Below are 22,520 nucleotides of genomic sequence, written 5' to 3' on the forward strand. Positions count from 1 at the left end.
GAACTAGCTAGAGTAAATGCATGCGGATATGGAGATAGGACCTGGGTAGGAACGTGGTCGGTGCAGACTGGATGGGCCAAATAGCCATCCTCTGCACTGTAGGATTCTATGATACTTTGTTTTCCCTAACTTCTTTACTTAACCACAAACAGTGGGTCCTCCCTTTAGAATTTACATCTTATAAAGAATAGAACACTGATGTTCTAGGATGTGTTAAAGAAATTAATGTGTATATATATTTACAGCAACTTGAGACTAGAAAATAAGATTTTTTTTAAAATGCAGAATGCAACATGAAAGGGCTCATTTTATCATCTTGTCCAAGTAAAGTCAACATTATTCATTTGTTGTACAGATAATTTAGTTCTGCATGTCAAGTTCAGGAGTTGTCAATTTAGGGAAGAAACTCATTAAAAGATCCATTTTATGTTTGGTGATTTATGGTATCACATTTTTTGCAGTGTTGCAAATTTACTGCACATATTCTCTTGTAACAGTTAGTAACTCCTGCAGAGCAGACCCCTGTGTTCTTTATGATCAAGTGCTGTAGATACTGTCTTTCAAAAATATGTAATTCCTTTCTCAGACATACAAAACCAATGTGCAGAGTGGACAGGGCAAACCCTTAAACCATTTCCTTGCTTGCTTCAAAAAAATCAATTGATATTCAAATTGAAACCAATTCATGGTCCCCACAGAAGAGATATTCAAGATCCAAGCTGACAAGAACAGGCATTGCACCTGATCTTGGGCTTGGTTGTACTCTTGATCTCAGCCAAAAGGCCACACACTGCTTTATTTAGTCATATAATAGCAGGACCTGGAGGTGTAACTGAATATTGTGATTCTTGAATAGCCTCTCAAATACACTTCTCTAGCCTTTTCAAAGTCAGACTGGCTAAAGCTGATATGAAATGGGGGTAGATACAAATTATTGAACTACTTTGTTTAACAATTAGCAAGCAGACATGCAAGGTATCCACCTGGAAAGTATGTCCTTTCTAAAAGGCATAATTTCCATCTAACCGTACAACAGCGAAAAGCAATAAAAATACCACATTGTATAACTGGGCGAACTCACATAAAATGTACTGCAGATACTTTAAATCTGAAATAGAAAAGAAAATACTGCAATTATTCAACAAATCAGGTAGCGTGAGCAGAGAAACAGTTAACATTGAAACCGAAAGAGAACATGCTGGAAAATCTCAGCAGGTCTGGCAGCATCTATAAGGAGATGAAAGACCTGACGTTTCGAGTCCAGATGAACCTTTGTCAAAGCTTTGTCAAAGGGTCACCTGGACTCGCAACGTCAGCTTTTTTCTCTTCTTACAGATGCTGCCAGACTTACTAAGATTTTCCAGCATTTTCTCTTTTGGTTTCAGATTTCAGGATCCGCCATAATTTGCTTTTACCCAGTTAATATTGAAGGCGTGTGACCTTTTATTATAGAGGCAGGAAAAGAGGGGAAGGGGAGGAGAAAAGAACAAATTGGAAGGTGTGTGATAGAATGGAAAACAGGAGTGATTTAAATGACAAAAGGGATGAGAGTGCAAGAACAAAAGGGGTTGATAATGGGACAAGTTAAGAGGAGCTGTAAATGGTAATAGAATAATTACCAAAATCGGCTGTCTGAAAACCCGGAGGCAGTGGGTGTTATTTCATGACTAAGTAACACTATTGTTTGGTCGAGCTGTTCATTGGTCTTGAAACTAAGTTTAGATTGTGGTCAGCAACTTTTGCATTGAGAGTAAGACTTTGTTAGCAGATCTGACTAACTTTGGACATAGGTTTCTGCTTGCTTTTATTCTGCAGTTAGACAGGAAATTGGAAAGTTGAATTCTGACCCTGTGGCTGACCAGTTGAGTTGTCTATTACCTTGCTTGTTCCCCCTCCCCCATTCCCAGCCAAATAACCAGTTGTAGAAATTAACTTCTGCTGTTTTTTAAATTAATAAAGCTACCCTAACACGATAGTGTATATTTAACTTTGATCTCCAGCGAAAAGCTAGTGACACTAAATTAACCATCTACTTTAAACCCTTTCCTTTGAAATCAAATTTAGTTATGTAGCTATTAACTGCTAACAAATATGTTTAAAGTGGGTTATTTGAGCAATTTTGATAATATTGACACAATATTTTATTGCATAAATGTTTCTCAACAGGTACATACAAGGACAACAATTGTCCCAAAATTTGGCACCAGAGCCAGTTAGAAATAGCGTACCAATGTTATCCAATGCAGTGCTTATGGGTCAAATAATAACAACGCCAGGATTTCCTATATCACATCCATCTCTGTCCCAGCAAACTATGCAACTTCAACAGCAGCCACAACACTACTTACAGGTAAATTCTTACTGATGGACATAGCAGTTATAACGAACCAAAATGTGTTGGTGTTTAAATGTCTAATGACTGTTTGGTGTAATTTTATCATATTGTTGTCTTGCTTGTGGTAAGTGTGCATAACTCTTTTTGTTGGACACATAATATTGCTCAAATCAGAAAACAATGAATTCATATCTCATTCCAGGATTTCAGCATTCAGCTCAGGTTGATGCTTCAGTGCACTGCTGTGTCAGAGCCATCTTTCAGATAAGATGTCAAACAAGACTCCATTCTCCCGTTCGGAAAAAATCTTACGTCATGTCCTGGATGATTTTCCTTTCCATTGACTAGAACATAACTGGTTTTTATTCTCTTCCCTATATTTTTGTAAAGATTATTAAGTTGTGATTTAGTATTGTTTTATGAAGTGATTGTGTGTCAGGGTTTTAAAGTATGGTCAGGGTAAAGTGTGGTTAAGGGGAGCAGGGATAGGCTATCGCCGCTTGAGTCTGTTCCACTATTCAGTGATCATCAGCTTCAACTCCATTTTCCCACCATATTCCTTGTTTGTTATCTTCACACCTTTTTTTCGTTTGGAAATTGTTACTCCGCTTTCTTCTTTCACCTGATGTGGGCATCACTGGCAGAGCCTGCACTTGTTGCCCGTCCCTAATTTCCTTTCAGCTGAGTGGCTTGCTCGGACATTTTAGAAGACAGTTCAGAGTCAACCATGTCACTGTTGCTATGTAGCCTGACAGGGCAAGGACAGTTTCCTTCCATATAGAAACATTAATGAACAAGATGGGTGTTTCCAATTATCTGTACCAGGTGGGTGTTTACAATAATCAATGACAGTAGGATTTGAACCAAATTCCCCAGAGAATTAGCCTGGGCCTCTGGATTACTAGTCCAGTGACATGACCACTGCACCACCATCTCCTCCTCCTCCACCCCACATACTGCCCACCTCTCCAGTGGATACAGTGAGTAAATTGGAAAGATTAGTAGGATGATTAGTGATTATTGGCCTGTTGACCACATCTGAGGTACAGGGCAAGGTAGAGCTCCCAGATGGTGTGGGACATTACCAGGGCACTGCCCCATGGTACTCTGGCATAGCATCATTGCAACCTGGCAGTGCCAAGTGTGGGCCCTCTGGGGAGCCCATTGGTGAGTGGGCGGGAGTCCCCTTGAGTTCCCCTTATGTGTCAGGGGTTGGGGCTGATGTTTTATTGAATATAATCCCAACATTGCTGAAGGAGGCCATTCAGCCTATTGAGTCTGCACCGACTCTCCGATAGAGCATCTTACCTAGGCCCACCCCATCCCTGTAACCCCATGCATTTACCCTGTTAGTTCCCCTAAGTTACACATCTTGGGGCACTAACAGGCAATTTACCATGGCTAACCCACTTAACCTGCACATCTTTGGACTGTGATAAGAAACTGGTGCACGTGGAGGAAACCCATGCAGACATGGGGAAAATGTGCAAACTCCACACAGATAATCACCCAAGGCCAAAATCAAACCCAGGTCTGAAGCGCTGTGAGGCAGCAGTGGTAACAACTGTGCCACCATTGCCATCCTTTGTTAGGGGTGATGGAGGGTTGTGCCAGCACAATGGTGAGGGGGACCTGGAGCTTGGGAAGGGAAGTTGGGCCAAAGTCAGTGATGGGGAAGGGCAGCAGTGCCAGTGATGAGAAGGAGGCAGCAGTGCTAATGAGGAGGGGGGATGGTGTCAGTAATGAGGAGGGGGTTGGTGCCAGTGATGGGGGGAATGTTAGCAGTGATTAGCTGGGGTGGGGGGTGTATATTTAGGCTCTGCTCCTCCAGCTGGCTGTGAGATCCTCGCCAGCATTTTGAAATTGTGCAGAATGCTGTTAAATCAGGCGTGAAAAGGCATCTGTGAAGTTTCTCAGCTGATCCAGCACTCTGTGCAATTTTGGGAAATGGTATCAGCCGGTAGCCCACCGTGAGAGGAAGGCAGGCACATGAACACAAGGGCACCCCAAAATGGAGGCACTCCTGGCCACATTTTAAAAATCAAATCTGGGCCAAGGTGAGGGAAACCCTCCACATGGTGGCTTGTGGCCATGGCTATGGTCTTCCCATCCCAACAGCTCCATACCAGGATACTACAAGGGAAGTACCAGTCGTCACCTGAACTGTCAACAGGAGGCTGCCTCCATTTACCTGCTGAGCTTCAGCTTCATCAGCAGGCCTGTACATCATCAGGAGATGTGACAGAGGTGAAGATAGATAGTCTTAGTGTTGGAGCCATTACATGGCCAAGACCTCACCTTGGTCACATCTGACACCATGTAGACAATCGGTTTCAGCCTCAGTTTTGCCAGGGAGAGGAATAGCCTCGATAATTGCAAAACAGAGTTTGTTGGTAGAACTGAAGATAATGGGCAGAATTTCATAGTTGAAGCATTGGAACCATCCACGGCATGGCCATTTCCATTAATGAATTAGTCTATGGCCAGGATTTTCCCCAATATTGGCAAAGGCTGATGTCGGGCAGGAGAAGCCACCGACAGCAATGGTGGTGTTCTCTGCCTAATTGTGCAGCACTTTGGAAAAAAATTGTTCGTCATGGGTTCCACAGCATATCACTAGAGGTGTGGCCTGTGATTTGCATGGGCACTACACAGGCACGACTCATTCCTCCCAAGCTCCCCAGGGAAATCTGCTGACCAGCTGCATACCTTCGGAGACCAGTCATGATTCACACCATTCTGCCATCACACTGTCATGGATAGTTTTTCTAATCGGGGTGGATGCAGGCATTTTAGTGTAGGGACCTGATAATCATATGTTAATTTATTATACTGATGTTCCTGATGCTGAACATTGGGGAAGGCACCCTGCCACTGAGAGGGGAAGGGGTCAATGAAGTAATGCGTTTACGTCAACATAAAATATAACTTTACAGTTCTCATTATATTTTCTGCTCCTGCCATCGAACCCACCTGGCAAGATTGGGAACAGAATTGGGAGTTTGTAGTCTTTGAACTAATTAACTCCTGCAGTTTGTTATAGGTAGATTAAATTTAATATTTACCGGTAACTCCAGTTTAAGTTTATTTATTAGTATCACAAGTAGGCTTACATTAACACTGCAATGAAGTTAGGGGTACTCGTTAGAGTTTAGAAGAATGAGGGGAGATCTCATTGAGACGTATAAGATGATGAATGGGATGGATAGGATAGAGGTGGAGAGACTCTTCCCGCTCAGAAAGGACAGTAGGACTAGGGGGCACAGCCTCAAGATAAAGGGGGGACAGTTTAGAACGGAGTTGAGGAAGAACTTCTTCACTCAAAGGGTGGTGAATCTCTGGAATTCTCTGCCCGTTGAAGTGGTGGAGGCTACCTCGCTAAATATTTTTAAGACGCGGGTTGATGGGTTTCTGATAAGAGAGGGGATTAAGGGTTATGGGGAGAGGGCGGGAATGTGGAACTGAGCCACGACAGATCAGCCATGATCTTACTGAATGGCGGGGCAGGCTCGAAGGGCTAGATGGCCTACTCCTGCTCCTATTTCTTATTTTCTTATGTTCTAAGTTACTGTGAAAATTCCCTAGTTGCCACACTCCAGTGCCTGTTCGGTTACATTGAGGGAGAATTTATCACAGTCAATTCACCCAACCAGCACGTCTTTCAGACTGTGAGGGGAAACCGGAACACCCGGAGGAAACCCACTCAAACATGGGGAGAATGTGCAGACTCTGCACAGACAGTGACCCAAGCTAGGAATTGAACCCAGGTCCCTGGCGCTGTGAGGCAGCAGTGCCACCATGCTGCCCTACAAATATTGAAAACAAAAGTATTATCTTGTTCCCTTTCTGCACCAAGTTTCCACTCTCACCAAATTCCCTATAATCATACTTTGTGATGCACTGAATTTATGACCATGCACCCAGTGCTTTTATACTGATCACGAGACTTTTGTATATAGTTATAAAATGTGTCAACTCCATATTCAGTAAATGCAGTCAGTTCAAGAATGTTTTCATTTTTTCAGCAGGCACAAGCATCTAGTTCTTTGCAAGCTGAACAACCAGAGCTGCTCCTCCTCCCTCCTTCGTATCCACAGCAACAGGACATTCTGGGATACCACCAACAATCTCAGCAGAGATCACATGTACAGCGCCTCTCTGAATCATAAATGTTTACCTCACCCGGTAGCCTTTCAGTGATGAAGAAAGATAAACTATAAAACCTTTTGTAAAAGCAATATTCACCATTTTGTTTTAATGACTGGCAATTAATGTGCTACACTTTCACTATTTCCGTAGCATGGTACGAATGAGATGTATTAAAATATAAAGATTCCACAAAATTTATTGTAAAATACTTTAATTATATGTCTGTTTATTGGAAATGGAAAAAGAATAGCACATTGAAAGCTTCAATTTGGCATTATAAACATATTGGTTTTTTGACTGTTCTCATCTCATTTTTAAATTTTGATGATTTGAATATAAGGCCACATTTACTGCTAGTTATTTGATTGAAACAGCAGCAACATTGTGAATGTTTTAAAATGATTTATTGAGTTTTTATCCAACTCATTAGCATGATCTGAGTATAAATAGTTCAAAGGTTTTTTTTCATACATAATGGCAGTAATTTTCTAACATTATACAACTGGAGATTTGCCTGTCAGCACCATATTTCTACAATTCTGGTGCCCTTTATGCGATTTTCCAGCCATTAATTAAAATGGTCAGAAAGCCATGGGCACTGTGTTGCAGGACTTTGTGTGCACTTTTCCCCATTAAAAGTATAAAGTCAGGAAATTGCCCCTTATATGTACAGATATAACCAACTGGCCTCTGATTCCTTTCACCCTTTCTGAATTTGCTGATATCAATCTACAGCAGGCAAATAAACTTGCATGACTACAGAAATAGAGACTGACTGAATTGCTCTACTGGGAGATGACATGAGTTCAATGGGATGAATGCCCTCTACTGTGCCGTCACGGCTCTATGAGACACTATAAGGGGTTTCGAGCCTGATGAGTAACTCAGAAAGATGCACTTGGCTTTTTGCACAAACATCCCTTTAATGTTTGCAATGTAACCTTGTTCCTATTCAGTACTCGACATATCTTTTATGATTCCCTGTGCTAAACTGCAAAATTGGCACATTTCTGACAACCTAACAGCTGGTGTGCTATTAGGCCCCTTCAAGGACGCGTATTTTCACCAAATGTTTCCAGCCCTTTTGAAAGTTCTTCATTTCACCTTTAATAAAACAATCATTAATGGAAAAGGATCAGTTCTACAACACTGGACATTTAAAAGAAATCTGTTTACTTTGTTGTATGATTTTCAGAGACATGCACTTTTTCTGATTTGTACGTTTTATTAAGGTTGCATTTATTACATAAAAATCTCAAAATAAAAAGAGAGGGAGGAACTGTCTATCATACAGATACTGTAATATATGAGTTATTTCTGTATAAATAATTCTTTGCAACAAAAGTGGATTTTAGTCTAATTTTGTATAAAATGCATCAATCCATTTCATATTTGTTTTTTGTCAGTGACCATTTTGTAATAAATAGTAGAAATCATTGAAATACATCCAACAGTCTGAGTTGTATACCTTCATGCTTATGTGCTTCACAGTATCCTGCAATTTCCAGTGTATTTGGGCTCAAGGTTCACAGGCAGTCGGGGCTCAAAGCAGAAATGCAGCCCAAACTATTGTGGAATTCTGGGAATGAGTTATGCATACAATTACAATGACCGTGAATTTGTGGTTGTAACAATGACAGAAATGTCAGTTTTCACCATCATTACCATATAAAACTGATTGCATGGTTCTGATGTGCATGGTTAAACATGCAAATCCTGAAGTTGCTGTCAGTGATATCTTGTTTCAATTCCAGTCTTTTTAGGTGCAATCAGCACATGAGGAGTGTTTTTTGATGTGAACTGCAGCATTCTTGCTGTAAAAACCGTTGAAAGAATTAAGCCTTGTTGACTGAGAGAGGTGTAACTGAGTTTTTAATAGTGTTACAAAGTCATAATTACTATTGAACAACCACTGGGTCTGAAAAACTAATTTTATAAGTCTGGAGTAGCATTTCCCCAATTTAGAATAAAAATTACACAGATGTTAAAATAATAAAAATATTATTTTATGTTTTAAATGTCTGTTTATGAGATTTCAGCTATCATGCAACTCATGCGTATGTCCTGATCTTTAATTTGCTTTTTGTAAAATCATTGAAAGCAAATGATAATGTGTTTTTTACTTGCTGGTTTGCAGTCTGTGAGAATTTCTCAATCTGATTTGATTACCTAGGCTGCTTGAAGACTTCATTGTACCTGACACCACAGATCCCCTATACTTTAGGTCCTATAGGTCTTACTAAAATTGAATGCATGTAAATAGAGCAAAACTACAGTCTGCTTGTGGGCAGTTTTCTTTGAGGTCAATTTTCAGAATGGCATCATCTGGGCCACAGAATCAAATATCATCTTTTAAAGAGCATCTGTCATTCTATACCGTTGTTTATTTATGCCTGTTCCTGATCTTTGAAAAAACTTTCCAGCAAATCTTTCCTTTTGAAGTATTTACCCAATTCTTCTTTGAACATTACTATTGAACCTTAGCCAAGCAGAGTTGACGTGCTGACCAATCAACACCCTTTTGTCCTCCAGTATAAATTGTTGTCATGGTCTGAAATTTGGCATTCCTGCATTTGTCCTGGTGAGTTCAAGGCAAAAAATTTCAGCAACATGTCTCTCTTTTCAGCAATATTCAAGGTGAGAAATAACCCCAAACTATAAATCTAAAGCTGACGCTGAAGTACAGAGTAACGTCATCCCACTTAGATTACACCAGAAGATATTTCCTGAAAATTTGAAATAAAATGATAATCCAAAGAAAGATGCTCTGAAACCAAGCAACAGAATGCTGACAGCATATGCTGGAATGGAGATTCAACAGTTAAGGATGATCTAAATCAGAGGCATATATAGAGGAACCTACGTTAACTGCATATTCTATAATATCCTGTCTGCACTGGCAGAGGAAACATTTTAACTTGATGCAAAAGTGTTTATTGGAAAGTGTTTACTGGAACATGAAGCTTGATAAGGAATCTTCACTGTTGACAACATTCAAAACACTCTGGATGGAATAAATTCCTTCTCCTATCTTTTGGCCTTAATGAGCCAGTATGTGTTCCAGCAGGAAGTAGATGAGACATAAAGGCACTGTTGGCATAGCTAATGATATTCAGATCCACAGTGTAGATGAAAAAGATCATGACTATTATCTATTTGAAGCTATGTCAAGAACCAGGAAGGCTGGGACAAGCTATACACAAATACATTGGGAGAATGACAGAATGCCAGTTGTTTGAATGGTGCACACACCAGATGGAGCCAAGTTGAATCCTAAAGAATTCACAGCTATCTCTGTGAGAGAGGTGAATTTTATCGTCTTGCCCACCACAGGAATTGGAGCGGATGAGGGTCAGACCATAGAAAGGTCCATGGATCTTAGGTCAGATTTTCCAGTTTCGGGGTAAGTGAGGCTAGAAAGTACCACCCAATATCTCCAAGACACTAAAAGGGCTAAGAGGTTTACTTGGCTTGATCTGTTGTGTTAGTTCTTTCATAACTCACATGTCAGAACACACAGAAAATCAATGAGAACTGATGAGAAGACATTGAGTATTTGTGGTTAGAGCCAAATGAGAGGAGTTTCAGCAAACTCTTAAGAAATAGTATGCAAGGGGAAAAGTCATACTGCAACAGAAAGATACCTGTCACTCAGCAAGTAGATACTTCTACAAAATGTCTGGGAGTTGCCCTGGTACAACATGGAAAGATGATCACAGAAATATCTGGTGCCTTAACATCAGCGGAGACCTCATGTGTCAATGTAGAAAGAGTGTTTTTGGCATTTGTGTATGGATGTGAGGAATTCCATACATTCATAGTGGAGAGGGATCATCATCCATTAGATACCTAGAAGAAAAACTGTGTAAAGAGCCAACAAGATTGCAGACGTTACTCTTGAGACTTCAGAGTTAATATTTCATTCCATAATATGAAGCACAAAAAATGGTGCTAGAATCATGCAATCCTTACAGTGCAGAAAGAGGCCACTTGGCCCATCGAGCCTGCACCAACAACAATCCCACCCAGCCCCCATCCCCGTAACCCCACATACTTACTGTGCTAATCCCCCAACTCTAATTAGCATAGCCAATCCACCTAACCTGCACATCTTTGGACTGTGGGAGGAAACCAGAGAAAACCCATGCTGATATGGGGAGAAGGTGCAAACTCCACATAAACAGTCACCTGAGGCTGGAATTGAACCTAGGTCTCTGAAGCTGTGAGGCAGCAGTGATAAGAACTGTGCCATCGTGCTACACCAAAAAATGCCTCATCTTGTTTGTGAGTGGGTGAAGAAGAGGACGAGAGTGGGCTTGGGTGAGGGAGTGTGCATGAGTAGGTGCTCCTGTTAAAAATTACAAAAAGCTAAGATTTGGAATTATTTGTTGAATAACAGAACTCTATTATAATAAATGCACATATAAAGACATCTTTTAAGTTTGTTTTGTATGTTTGTACTTATTGCATTACAATTATCTTTTGTGGTTCAATTCTTCAATATAATAAGAATGTTTCTCAGGGGTTGCTTCAGTTCTCCTGGGAGGTCAAAAGGGCTCTGTGGCTGGAAATGTTTGGGAAACCAAGTCTAAAGTCCTGTTTTTGAAAACAAGCCAACAAGGACTCTCAAGGTGTTCAGTTTGATTATAAAAGGCAATTGTTCTTCTTTAGTTATAATATGAGAAGTTAATGGGCGGTGCAGTGGCACAGTGGTTAACACTGCTGTCTCACAGTGTTAGGGACCCAGGTTAAATCCTGGCGTTGGGTGATGTGTTGAGCTTGCACATTATCCCCATGTCTGCGTGGGTTTCTTCCAGGTGCTCTGGTTTCCTCCTATACTCCAAAGAGGTAGGTGAGACATAAAGGCACTGTTGGCATAGCTAATGATATTCAGATCCACAATGTAGATGAAAAAGATCATGACTGTTATCTATTTGAAGCTATGTCAAGAACCAGAAAGGTTGGGACAAGCTATACACAAATACATTGGGAGAATGACAGAATAACAGTTGTTTGAATGGTGTACACACCAGATGGAGCCAAGTTGAGTCCTAAAGAATTCACAGCTATCTCTGTGACAGAGGTGAATGTTATTGTCCTGCCCGCGAAAGGAATTGGAGCGGGTGAGGGGCAGACCATGGAAAGGTCCATGGACCTCAGATGGGATTTTCCAGTTTCGGGGTAAGCGAGGCTAGAAAGTACCACCCAATATCTCCAAGACACTAAAGGGCTAAGAGGTTTACTTGGCTTTATCCGTTGTATTAGTTCTTTCATAACTCACACGTTAGAACACACAGAAAATCAATGAGCAGTGATGAGAAGGACATGATTGCCCATGGTAAAATTGACCCTTAATGTCAGGTTGATTAGCAGGGTAAATACATGGGGTTACAGGGCCTGGGTGGGATTGTTGTTGGAGAGGCTCGATGGGCCTCCTTCTGTACTGCAGGGATTCTGTGATTGGTATGTAAAGGCATTTTTAAAAATACATTATTCTAAAAGAGTTAGGCTGTATGTTGTTATATACCTTGTTATATAGAAACAGGTACTATTTTATCTTTTAAAAAGCTTTTAGATTGTTACATGGGTATGATGGGTATAGAGGGATATTGTGAGAAACGCAGCTCACAGTCAAACAATTTAGTCAAGTCAAGTTCTGAAGGAGCAAGATTTTTTTTTAACGTTCTTGCAAGACCGGGTGTCCAACAAAATAGGCACACCTTACATCGATTTGCAGCACATTTTTATACTTTTTTTACAAGCATTGTAATGGCTTTGCAATGTGTTGTTCTCCCCTAATTGGTGGTCCCTGTCCCATCTATGTGTTGTCATTCCCCTATTGGCTCAAGGTGCCCCAAGTTTCCATCCCCTCTACTCCCCATCTAACAATGTCTCCTGTTATCACAAGAGTGCATTAGCAAACTCATCCATCTTATCCAACACTGTTACATGTCCAGTTCAGATTGGCGGTAATCAATCCTTTGCCAACTTAATCACTGCTGTCCTGACTATCTCAGTGACCTTTGTCCCCCTTTTATGCTTAGTTGTAGAAACAACACATCTTGCAGACCATTTGCTTTTTGTAACTTGGACCTCGTACATTCCTTCAAGTTGTGGTGTATGCTTCACTGCACACCACACCTCTGGTGTTATTTCTACACCACAGGCAGTCTTTTTATTATCCCTAACTATTGCTCTGTTAGCAGCAGCGAATCTTATGCCCTATGTTTGTGACTAAACTCACAGTTGTTTCCATAATGTGGGTTATCAATGTGCCTGGCTATATCCAGTCTACCTGACTTTAAGCTATTTCTCTATGGTGTACAGATATATGTGTTAACAGCATCTTTACCTGTTGCTCACAATATGAACCAAATGCAGGCAATTGGGATTAGCTTAGGGGTTTTAAAATAAAAGGGCAGCATGGACAAGTTGGGCTGAAGGGCTTGTTTCCATGCTGTAAAGCTCTATGACTCTATGACCTGTGTAGGTATCCAGGATGCTGTATCACTCAATACTGCAGTAGTTTGAATTAACAATGTATTACCTGCAACACACAGTGAGATTTTGGAAACATTTTCGATGTCAGCTCCTGTATCTGTGTAAGATAATCTGTTGATCTGAATTTCTGGGAAGAGAACATGACAGTCTCAGTTACTGCTAGATGTCAGTAAGCCAGTCCAGGCTGAGAGTTCCTGCTGGGTGTCAATAATATGGAGATGCCGGCATTGGACTGGGGTAAACACAGCGGTCATGGACATTCAGCCTCTGATCTTTGGGTAAACGTTCTCCAAGCCGGCCTTCACAACAACGCAGAGTCCCTGAGCAGACACTGATAGCCAAATTCCACATACATGAGGACGGCTTCAACTGGGATCTTGGGTTAATGTCACACTATCTGTAATCTCCACGACTAGCCTGGGCTTGCAAAATCTCACTAACTGTACTGTCTGGAGACAATACACATCATCTCTTTAACCTGTGCTTAATGCTCTCTCTACTCACATTGTCTGTACCTTTTAAGACTTGATTACCTACACTCACATTCCAATCATTATTTTGTAAATTGAGTTTGTGTCTTTATATGCCTTGTTTGTGAACAGAACTCCCACTCACCTGATGAAGGGGCAGCGCTCTGAAAGCTAGTGGCTTTTGCTACCAAATAAACCTGTTGGACTTTAATATGGTTTTGGGTGTCAATAAACAGGCCAGGTTAGAAATACTACACTACATTGTAAATATAACACTATATTCTAAACTCTCTCATTTCCTCCTCATGAACGGTATGCTCTGAGGGTGGCATGGTGGCATAGTGGTTAGCACTACTGCCTCACAGCACCAGGGTCCTGGGTTTGATTCCCGGCTTGGGTCAGTGTGTGGAATTTGAACATTCTCCTTGTGTCTGCGTGGTTTCCTCTGGGTGCTCTGGTTTTCTCCCACCTTCTGAATGATGTGCTGGTTAGGTGTACTGAGCTGAATAGGTACCAGAGTGTGGCAGCTAGGGGATTTTCACAGTATCTTCATTGCAGTCCGAATGTGACTTGTGACTAATAAATAAATAAACTTGAATAAATTATATAGCACACAAGAAACAATACTTTCCACTAAATGTTAATACGTGACAATAATAATTCAAAAGCCCCTGCTGGATGTCAGTAAACACAGTAAGAAATCTCACAACACCAGGTTAAAGACAAACCGGTTTATTTGGTAGTAAATGCCACTAAGTTTCAGGGTTTGATGTTAGTAAGCCAGTCCAGGCTGTTTATTCCTACTGGGTGTCAGTAAGCCAGGCCAGGCTGAGAATCCCTGCTGAGAGTCAGTAGTGATGTGGAGATGCCATCACTGGACTGGGTTAAGGACAGTAAGAAGTCTCACAACACCATGTTAAAATCCAACAGGTTTAACCTGTGGTGCTACCAAATAAACCTGTTGGACTTTAACCTGGTGTTCTGAGTGTCGGTAAGCCAGGCCACGCCAGCCCTGCTGGATGTCAGTAGCCAAGATGTGGAGATGCCGGCGTTGGACTGTGGGGTAAACACAGCAAGAAGTCTCACAACACCAGGTTAAAGTCCAACAGGTTTATTTGTAGCAAACACCACAGGCTTTCGGAACACTGTTCCTCACCTGACGAACGACTTTAACCTGATGTTGTGGCCAGGCCAGGTCGAGCCGAGAGTTTCTAATGGAACTGGAGCTGCTGCTCCGGAAGTACTCTCTCGACCCCAGCCCTTAGCAACCGCCCACAATGCATCGCTCCTTTCTTTCCGACATTTTCCCGGTGAGGTGAGTTGCTGTCTGAGATCAGTCAAAGTAACCCGAATCCATCCTATTGTGTTATAGCTCTTAGCCAGGAGAAATGTGAGGGAAGTGCATCCGTACAGAGAGAGCAACTTTCTCCCCGGACCATTTCTTGTCCCTGACCCGGCTGTCGGGACGATTTAATTCTGATTTTAAAGTTGGAGGGTAGGCCTGAGGCCCTGGGCCTAAATTTGCGCCTCGTTGGCGCCAGTGTGGGCACCGCTTGCCGTGGTTGATTTCTCTGGGCGGCGGATAGAGAGCAGCCATCGGCTTGAGTTGTTTGGAAGGCTGTCCTGCCGTTTCTGCGGTGACAGGAGTCTAGGGTCAGCATTGAGCAAAGGCCTGTCGAGTTGGGCTAACTGGTACACTCTAGAGTTGAATCTGCTGCTGCTGTATGCGAACTTGCTCACCTTCACCAGATATAACAGCGCCCGAATTGTTTACATCTTCACAGATGGCTCCTGCTAAGAAAGGTGGAGAGAAAAAGAAGGGCCGTTCTGCCATTAACGAGGTGGTTACGAGGGAATACACAATAAATGTGCACAAGCGCATCCATGGCGTGTAAGTAAAGATAAGTTTTATTTTGAAAACATACCTTTTGCTCCTGCGAATTTATGTAAGCACATCTTACTTCCAAGAAGTCTGCAGTGTCCAGGTTTTCGTGTTAAAAGATAAAAATGAAACATTACGGATGCTGGAGATCTGAAATAGAAGCAGAAAAGAGCTTGAAGTTCGAGTCATATTGTACTCAAAATGTTAGCCCTCTTTCTCCACAGATGCTGCCAGACCTGCTGAATTTTTCCCAGCACGTTCTCTCTTTATTTGTGTTCAAAGTAGTTTTGTATAGAAGAAGTGGGATTTCTATAGAATCATTGAGTGAATATAACACAAAGGAGAGCAAACCTACACAGGTCTGGTAGCATATCTCCAGTGATTCTGCCAGTTCTGTGTAATTTTCAGCATTCTTAATGTTTATTTAAGATTTCCAACATTCAAAGTACTTTGCTTTTGTAAAGAAAACTATTTGGCCCATCATGTCTCTGCCAGCTCTCTGCAGAGCAACTTTCCAGAGTTGCAACATGGGTGACATGGTGGCATAGTGGTTAGTGCTGCTGTCTCACAGTGTAACGGACCTGGGTTCAATTTTGGCTTTGAGTAATTGTCAGTGTGGAGTTTGCACATCCTCCCTGTGTCTGCTTGGGTTTCCTCCAGGTGCTCTGGTTTTGTCCCAGAGTTGTGCAGATTAGGTGGATTGGTCATATTAAATTGCCCCTTAGTGTCCCAAGCGATGTTGATTAAGTGGATTAGCCATGTAAAAGTGTGGGTTTTTGGGGATTGGGTATCAGAGAGGGTCTGGGTATGATATTCTGTCAGAGAATTGGTGCCGACATGATGGGCTGAATGGCCCAGTTTTGCACTTTAGTGATTCTGTGATAAACTCTGCTAGCCTCACTTCCCTGCCCTTTCCCATATCTAAAATCTTTTCTCTTTAAGTCCTTTTCCAATTTCATTTTGAAAGCCTCTGCCACACAGGTAGTGCATTCTAGATCCTAACCACTTGAATGTTAAGTTTTTTTTTCCTCATGTTGCCATTGCATTTTTTGCCAGTAATCTTAATCCAGTGTCCCCTGGTTATGTAAGTGATCTAGCCACACAAAATATTGTGTTGCAACTTTTGGTTTTCAGTTATTCCCAAAGCTGCAACCTGTCTGAAATGGTTGGCCACATTATCCTCCTCCCTACCCATCTCCACTGTCACCCAGCTGGGTGCAATTGCAAGGTTCCACCCTTACCTATCTTTTTTCTGGAGAATTAACTGCACTGCTTCTCTTCCTACTCCTGGATCATTACCTCTGGTATCCCTCCATCCCCCCATCCTTGACTCATGTTTTTCATCTATGTAACATTCCTCAGCAATAGCATTTAAAATCTCATATTAAGACTTCTTGCTTGACATCCATCACTGGATGAGCAGAATTTTCCTTCAGTGTTGGAAAGAACAAGGTCATTGGTCACTAACTCCATTCTTCTCTCTGGAGTAACTGAAGCTGACCTGGATTATCTTCACCCTTGTTGTCATATTTGACCCTGTGGTGAGCTTCCAACTACACATCTCATGGCATCACAAAGACAGACAGACAACCTTAGTGACATCATCTAACTCTGTCCTTGCCTCTGCTTATCTGTTACGTCTAGACTATACCAACATATTTCCACATTCTACCTTCTGTAAACTTCATCCAAAAGTTTGCTGCTCAGATCGTAATTCACTGCAATCCAGCACTCGAGTTTACTGACCTATGTTGGTGCTTGGTTGAGAAATGCCTCTCATTTTTTGGGCATTCTATTTCTTGTTATCAAATCCCTCCATGGTCTTGCCTTCACTTTCCCTGCCACCTCTTCTAGACCTCCTAACCATCTTCACTGTTACACGCACAGTTCTAATCTGGCCTCTTGAGCGGGCCTGATTTTAATCACTTCACAATTGGTGGCCATGCCATCTGAAATATTCTCAACATGGTTGTAGAAGATCAAAGTTATGAACAAGCTAGCTCAGCCTGCGACCATGTCAAGGGAACCCAGTTCATAGCAACTGAGGAAGAAGATGGCTTCAGTTGTCCTAATGTTCACTTGGTATTTTTCTTTCTGCTGCTATAAACAGCAGCAGAACATATTGTAATTGAGAGCTGGGATTGTTTGCATCTTGATATCAGGGGGTAATTATGCCCCACTAGTTCTCTGCTGAGATCAGCTATCTTAACAATATTAATAATTGAACCCAAAATTGACTAGTCTCATCTGCACGGTCTTGATTATTTAAAAAAAGTAGATTTATTTTTGCTTTTGCATCTGAGTTATTGTATTTGTTGCAAAAACAGAAAATATTGGAAAATCTCAGCAGGTCTGACAGCATCCGTGGAGAGAGAATTGAGCCAATGTTTTGAGTCTGGATGACCCTTTGTCAGCGAAGAGCAAAGAAAATCAGCTGAGAGGGTGGGGGGTGCTGTAGTAGGAAAAAGGGAATGTAAAAGGGTGAAGAAAGCTGAGAGAGGTGCTAAATGTGTCCATTAAGTGATCAGAAAGTGTGAATGGCAGAACAGAGCTATAGATGGTTAAGGCAGTTAGCCTGAAAGGTGGGTGAGGGGCAAGAAGGAGAGCGGGAATGGAAAAGTGTAAAAATAGAAGTGAGAAAGAAGGATAATAAAAATGGATGAATGAGAGGAAAAGGAAAAACAGAATGAAACGAAATAAAATAAATGGAAATGGGGTGGAGACAAGAGTTTATGCTCTGAAGTTGTTGAACTCCATGTTCAGTCTGGAAGGCTGTAAAGTGCTCAATCAAAAGATGAGGTGCTGTTCCTTCAGTTTGCGTTGGGGTTCACTAGAACATTGCAAAAGGCCAAGGACAGACATGTGGACAGGAGATCAGGGTGGTGTGTTGAAGTGGCAAGCGACAAGAAGATCTGGGTCCTGCTTGTGGATGGACCAGTGTATTTGCTAATCTTGTGTCTGTCTTTGTGTTTAATTCACAATGGTTGCCTCAGAAGTACTTAATAAAAGAGCATGGGCAACATAGGTTTCTCTGAATAAGTTGTTTTAAAATGCAGAAAATAGTTCTGGGGTAACATTTTGCGAACCTAATTTGATCTGATTACAATGTATATGTTAGGCATTAACGTGTCAGCATTATAAATACTGACGATGTAGTAACTTGGAATTCTTTTCAAAGGGGTTTTAAGAGACGCGCTGCCCGTGCCATTAAGGAGATCCGTAAATTTGCGGTGAAGGAGATGGGTACTCCAGATGTCCGCGTTGATACTCGTTTGAACAAGGCCGTTTGGGCAAAAGGCATAAGGTAGGTAAATGACGAGTAAATTCAGTTGTCCTTTAGTAAGCTCTCAAGGTATGCTCTAAACCAGTTACTTGCACTTCCAAACTTTTCCGATGTCTTCGTGAAAAAATAGTTTGGTGATGTCGTGGTCTTGCTGTGCAGTCAAATGATGTTCATGGAAGATTGATTTTTACCATGTAAAAAAAAATTAATGTTTTGCATCGCTGCTTGCGTGTTTTGATGTTCCTATCAAAGATAAAAATCAGGCCAAATATTTTAAGGCATACGAAACTGATTGTGCTTGTTAGATCAACTGTTACTCCCTGCACCCCTTTCTTGTTCTGCGCAGAGGCTTACATTGGATTGTGGAAGTCTCTGTCCATTGGGACCTCAGTACAGAATCTAACTATTGTCTCAAACTTCCAGAATTCATGAAATCTTGGACCTTGTTGCAATTGGCTGTTGCTCATCTGATATCAAGAGCTTTTTCTTTGCAGACATGCAGACCATTAGGTATTCAAGTGTAAAAGTTGCAGTAAATTCTTAGCTTTTAGTTACCTTTGGTAAAAGTTTGATGTAAATGGTCACGCCCTTGGTCAGATCTATTTTCACATTTTGTCAGACATAAGCGTGCAATCTTAAGTTTGGTTGAATGTTTGGCTTTGAATTACACTGATCAAAATGTTGAATGGAATTTACACTGGGAAAAGTTTGTAATTTCTGTCAAAGCTAGCTTGGCAATATTGCAGTACAACGACGCTTGGTTGAAATAAATGATTCCAGTGTTCACTAGATCACTGACCTGTGTGCATAATACTACAGAGATTGCTTAGATAAGGCTGCAAGCCCCTGGTGGTGATTTCTTATTTAATTCCAATTACCACTTCTGCTTTTAGTGGGCATTATTTGGACCCATGTATATTCACCTCTGGTTGATTATTCATTTAATGTGTGGACAGACTGTACTTTTGGTGTAGACTCCTAAATGGAACCAATCTAGTACCATAGGTATTCTGCACTGGTTTTAATTGACCATGACATCTAATGCTTTTTTATTGGGAAAAGCCTTTGTCTTCCATTTATGTAGTTGTCACAACATTGTGTCTGTGTCATCTTTGGAGAAGCCATGTAGTTTAATCTCATAGCCCTATAACTCAACAAACCTTCCCCATCTGGGAATTATCCAATTCAGTTTTGAACTTACAAGTGGCAGGTAGCCAATTAAGGCTGAAGGCACCAGAGAGATGCTAACTGGAATTTTGCAGTTGACAGTTGGGCCTTCTCCATTCACAGCTGAATCCCAGCCAGTGTATGGGACATCTTGGTGTCAAATGGCGTATGGCTCTCTAATCCAAGGGGCCAGCACTCATAGCTACTTCCCCCTCCAGATGTGTGAGAGAGTCCCTCAAAAAAAATAGTCTTAAATCTTTGTATGATATCTCTATCTTTGGTTCCTACCTCTGCTGCTAAGACAGCTAATCTTTCAGGGCTGGAAGGACTCTTAATTGACCCTTGACCCTCAGGAGTGCCACCTCAGCCACTTGTTGGCCAGCAATTCAAAAATTACTTCTAGCACCAATGCAATGTGAGGTCAGGACATATGGCTCTCTGATCCACAAGAAGCCACTACTCTCAGCTACTTCTAATTTTATCTTCTGTTGGGAGTCAACAAATGACTCACTTTTGTGGATCTGTTTTGCACCCTCTCTCCTTCTACATTTATTTAAGAAGATGGTAACCAGAATGAGTGCAGTATTGCAGTTGTGATCTAACCATGGCTTGATACAGATTGAGCATAATGACCCTACTTTTCAATTCTATCCCTCTAGAAATAAACTTTTTATGGCCTTGTTAACCTTTGTCATTTTGTGTATTTGTGCTCCTGGCAGAGGCCCGGTGAAAGTAGTTGTTTTCAGATTGGCAGCAGATGGAAACTAATGTTCCATGAGGATCATTGCTGGGAGTGCAGATCGGTACAATTTACATCAACGATCTGGACTAGAGAATTGCAAATGCCGTTCCTAAGTTTGTACGTAAATAGGTACAGGGATAGTCAATACGAAGCAACAAATTCATATGGATTTGCCATATAATTGCCAGATGAATGAGAGTATGATTGGCAAGAAAAATAAGGTTGCTCAGAAAGTAATAATCAAAATGGGTGCAGGTATCAATTTTAGATTCCTTGCTTTCTTGCTTGAAGCCTCCTGTTATCCTTTTGAGATTAGGGGTTGTGAACCTGTAGCGAACATGTAGACATATCTATCAAATCAGAAATGGAGTTTCCATTATGTGGTACAGCTCTTAATGTAGTATAGTTCATCAAATTTTGTCTTGGTGGTGGATAATTCTAATAGTTCTGGCTCTGATCCACAATTGGGTGTCTGAATGGGATGGATAGGATAGAGGTGGAGAGACTCTTCCTGCTCAAAAAAGACAGTAGGACTAGGGGGCACAGCCTCAAGATAAAGGGGGGGCAGTTTAGAACGGAGTTGAGGAGGAACTTCTTCACTCAAAGGGTGGTGAATCTCTGGAATTCTCTGCCCGTTGAAGTGGTGGAGGCTGCCTCGCTAAATATTTTTAAGACACGGGTTGATGGGTTTTTGATAAGAGAGGGGATTAAGGGTTATGGGGAGAGGGCGGGAAAGTGGAACTGAGCCACGACAGATCAGCCATGATCTTACTGAATGGCGGGGCAGGCTCGAAGGGCTAGATGGCCTACTCCTGCTCCTATTTCTTATGTTCTTATGAATTCTGTAGTATGCATGGTTTTTTGACAACATGCTACTTTGGTAGATTCCTCCAGTTCAAATGTACTTCCTCTAAAGGTGCAATTTAGAAATGGGTTTATGAAGCTTGTTAGAGCATTTTCATTTCAAAGCAGTTGCTGATTTCCATATTTATAGGAGGGATTAACCTCTGCACGGGTTAATTTTATATATGATTCTGGTATTAGCATTTCACTCAGCTCTGATTTGAATGTGGACTACAACACAGTGGTCCTCAGACTAAACATCTTCAAGTCTATAAATCCTTTTTTGACTTTCAATATTGAAAACAAACAATCTAGTCACACTAACCTGGTATGTTGCTGAGAATCTATAATTGGTACTTGTTTGGAGTTCTTGCATTAGTTATAGGCTTTAAAAAAATATATTTTCAAATTTCTGCATGCCCCTTCTGAAGCCTGATTTGAACTATGCATTTAAAGATCTTAAGTGTGCCAGTATACAGGTTGAATACAAGTTTCTATTACATATTGATACAAGTACTTATTTTCCCCCAAGGAATGTTCCATATCGCATTCGTGTTCGTTTATCCAGAAAACGTAATGAGGATGAGGACTCTCCTAACAAACTCTACACATTGGTAACTTACGTTCCTGTCACAACATACAAAGGTGAGCTGGCATGAGGTTTAAAAGAACAAAGAAAAGTACAGTACAGGAACAGGCCCTTTGGCCCTCCAAACCTGTGCCGATCATGATGCCCTAAATTTTTTTAAAAACCTTCTGCCCTTACCTCGTATTCCCTCCCTACTCATGTACCCATCCAGATGTCACTTAAACGTTGCTTATGAGCCTGCTTCCACCACCTCTGACAGCTTATTCCAGACATTCAACACTCTGCTAGACCTAGGCTTTCTTTTTCCTGCGCTTACAACTTCCTTTGTCATCCATAGTTCCCAAATCCTCCCAGTTGATATGGTACATTTGGACTTTCAGAAAGCGTTTGACAAAATCCCACATTAAGATTATCGTGCAAGATTGAAACACATGGAATTGGGGGAAGTGTATTGAAACGATAGAGGTTGGTGGGGAGGAAACAAAGCGCAGGAATTAATGGGTCCTTTTCAAATTGGCAGGCAGTTACTAGTGGGGTGCCACAGGGATCAATGTTAGAA

General features: G+C 41.4%; 1 protein-coding gene across 9 annotated transcripts in view; it reads left to right on the forward strand.

The window, feature by feature from the left end:
• rpl31 (ribosomal protein L31) overlaps window positions 1-22,520 on the forward strand; it is a 122,481-nt gene that overhangs the window by 96,986 nt on the left and 2,975 nt on the right. For 3 of the 9 annotated variants that reach the window (XM_080197133.1, XM_080197136.1, XM_080197138.1), the window contains 2 exons: window positions 2,167-2,350; window positions 6,361-8,074. In XM_080197133.1, coding sequence (XP_080053259.1) covers window positions 2,167-2,350; window positions 6,361-6,504 — 328 coding nt within the window. In that variant the 3' untranslated portion in view covers window positions 6,505-8,074. Of the gene's footprint in view, window positions 1-2,166; window positions 2,351-6,360; window positions 8,077-14,705; window positions 14,771-15,239; window positions 15,347-18,515; window positions 18,642-21,904; window positions 22,018-22,520 lie in introns of those variants that run through there. The other 6 variants (XM_080197141.1, XM_080197140.1, XM_080197134.1 and 3 more) reach the window with 6 other exon arrangements.

Source organism: Carcharhinus amblyrhynchos, chromosome 10 (genome assembly GCF_965287045.1).
Source record: "Carcharhinus amblyrhynchos chromosome 10, sCarAmb.v2.hapA, whole genome shotgun sequence".
In the NCBI taxonomy this organism is placed as follows: domain Eukaryota; kingdom Metazoa; phylum Chordata; class Chondrichthyes; order Carcharhiniformes; family Carcharhinidae; genus Carcharhinus; species Carcharhinus amblyrhynchos.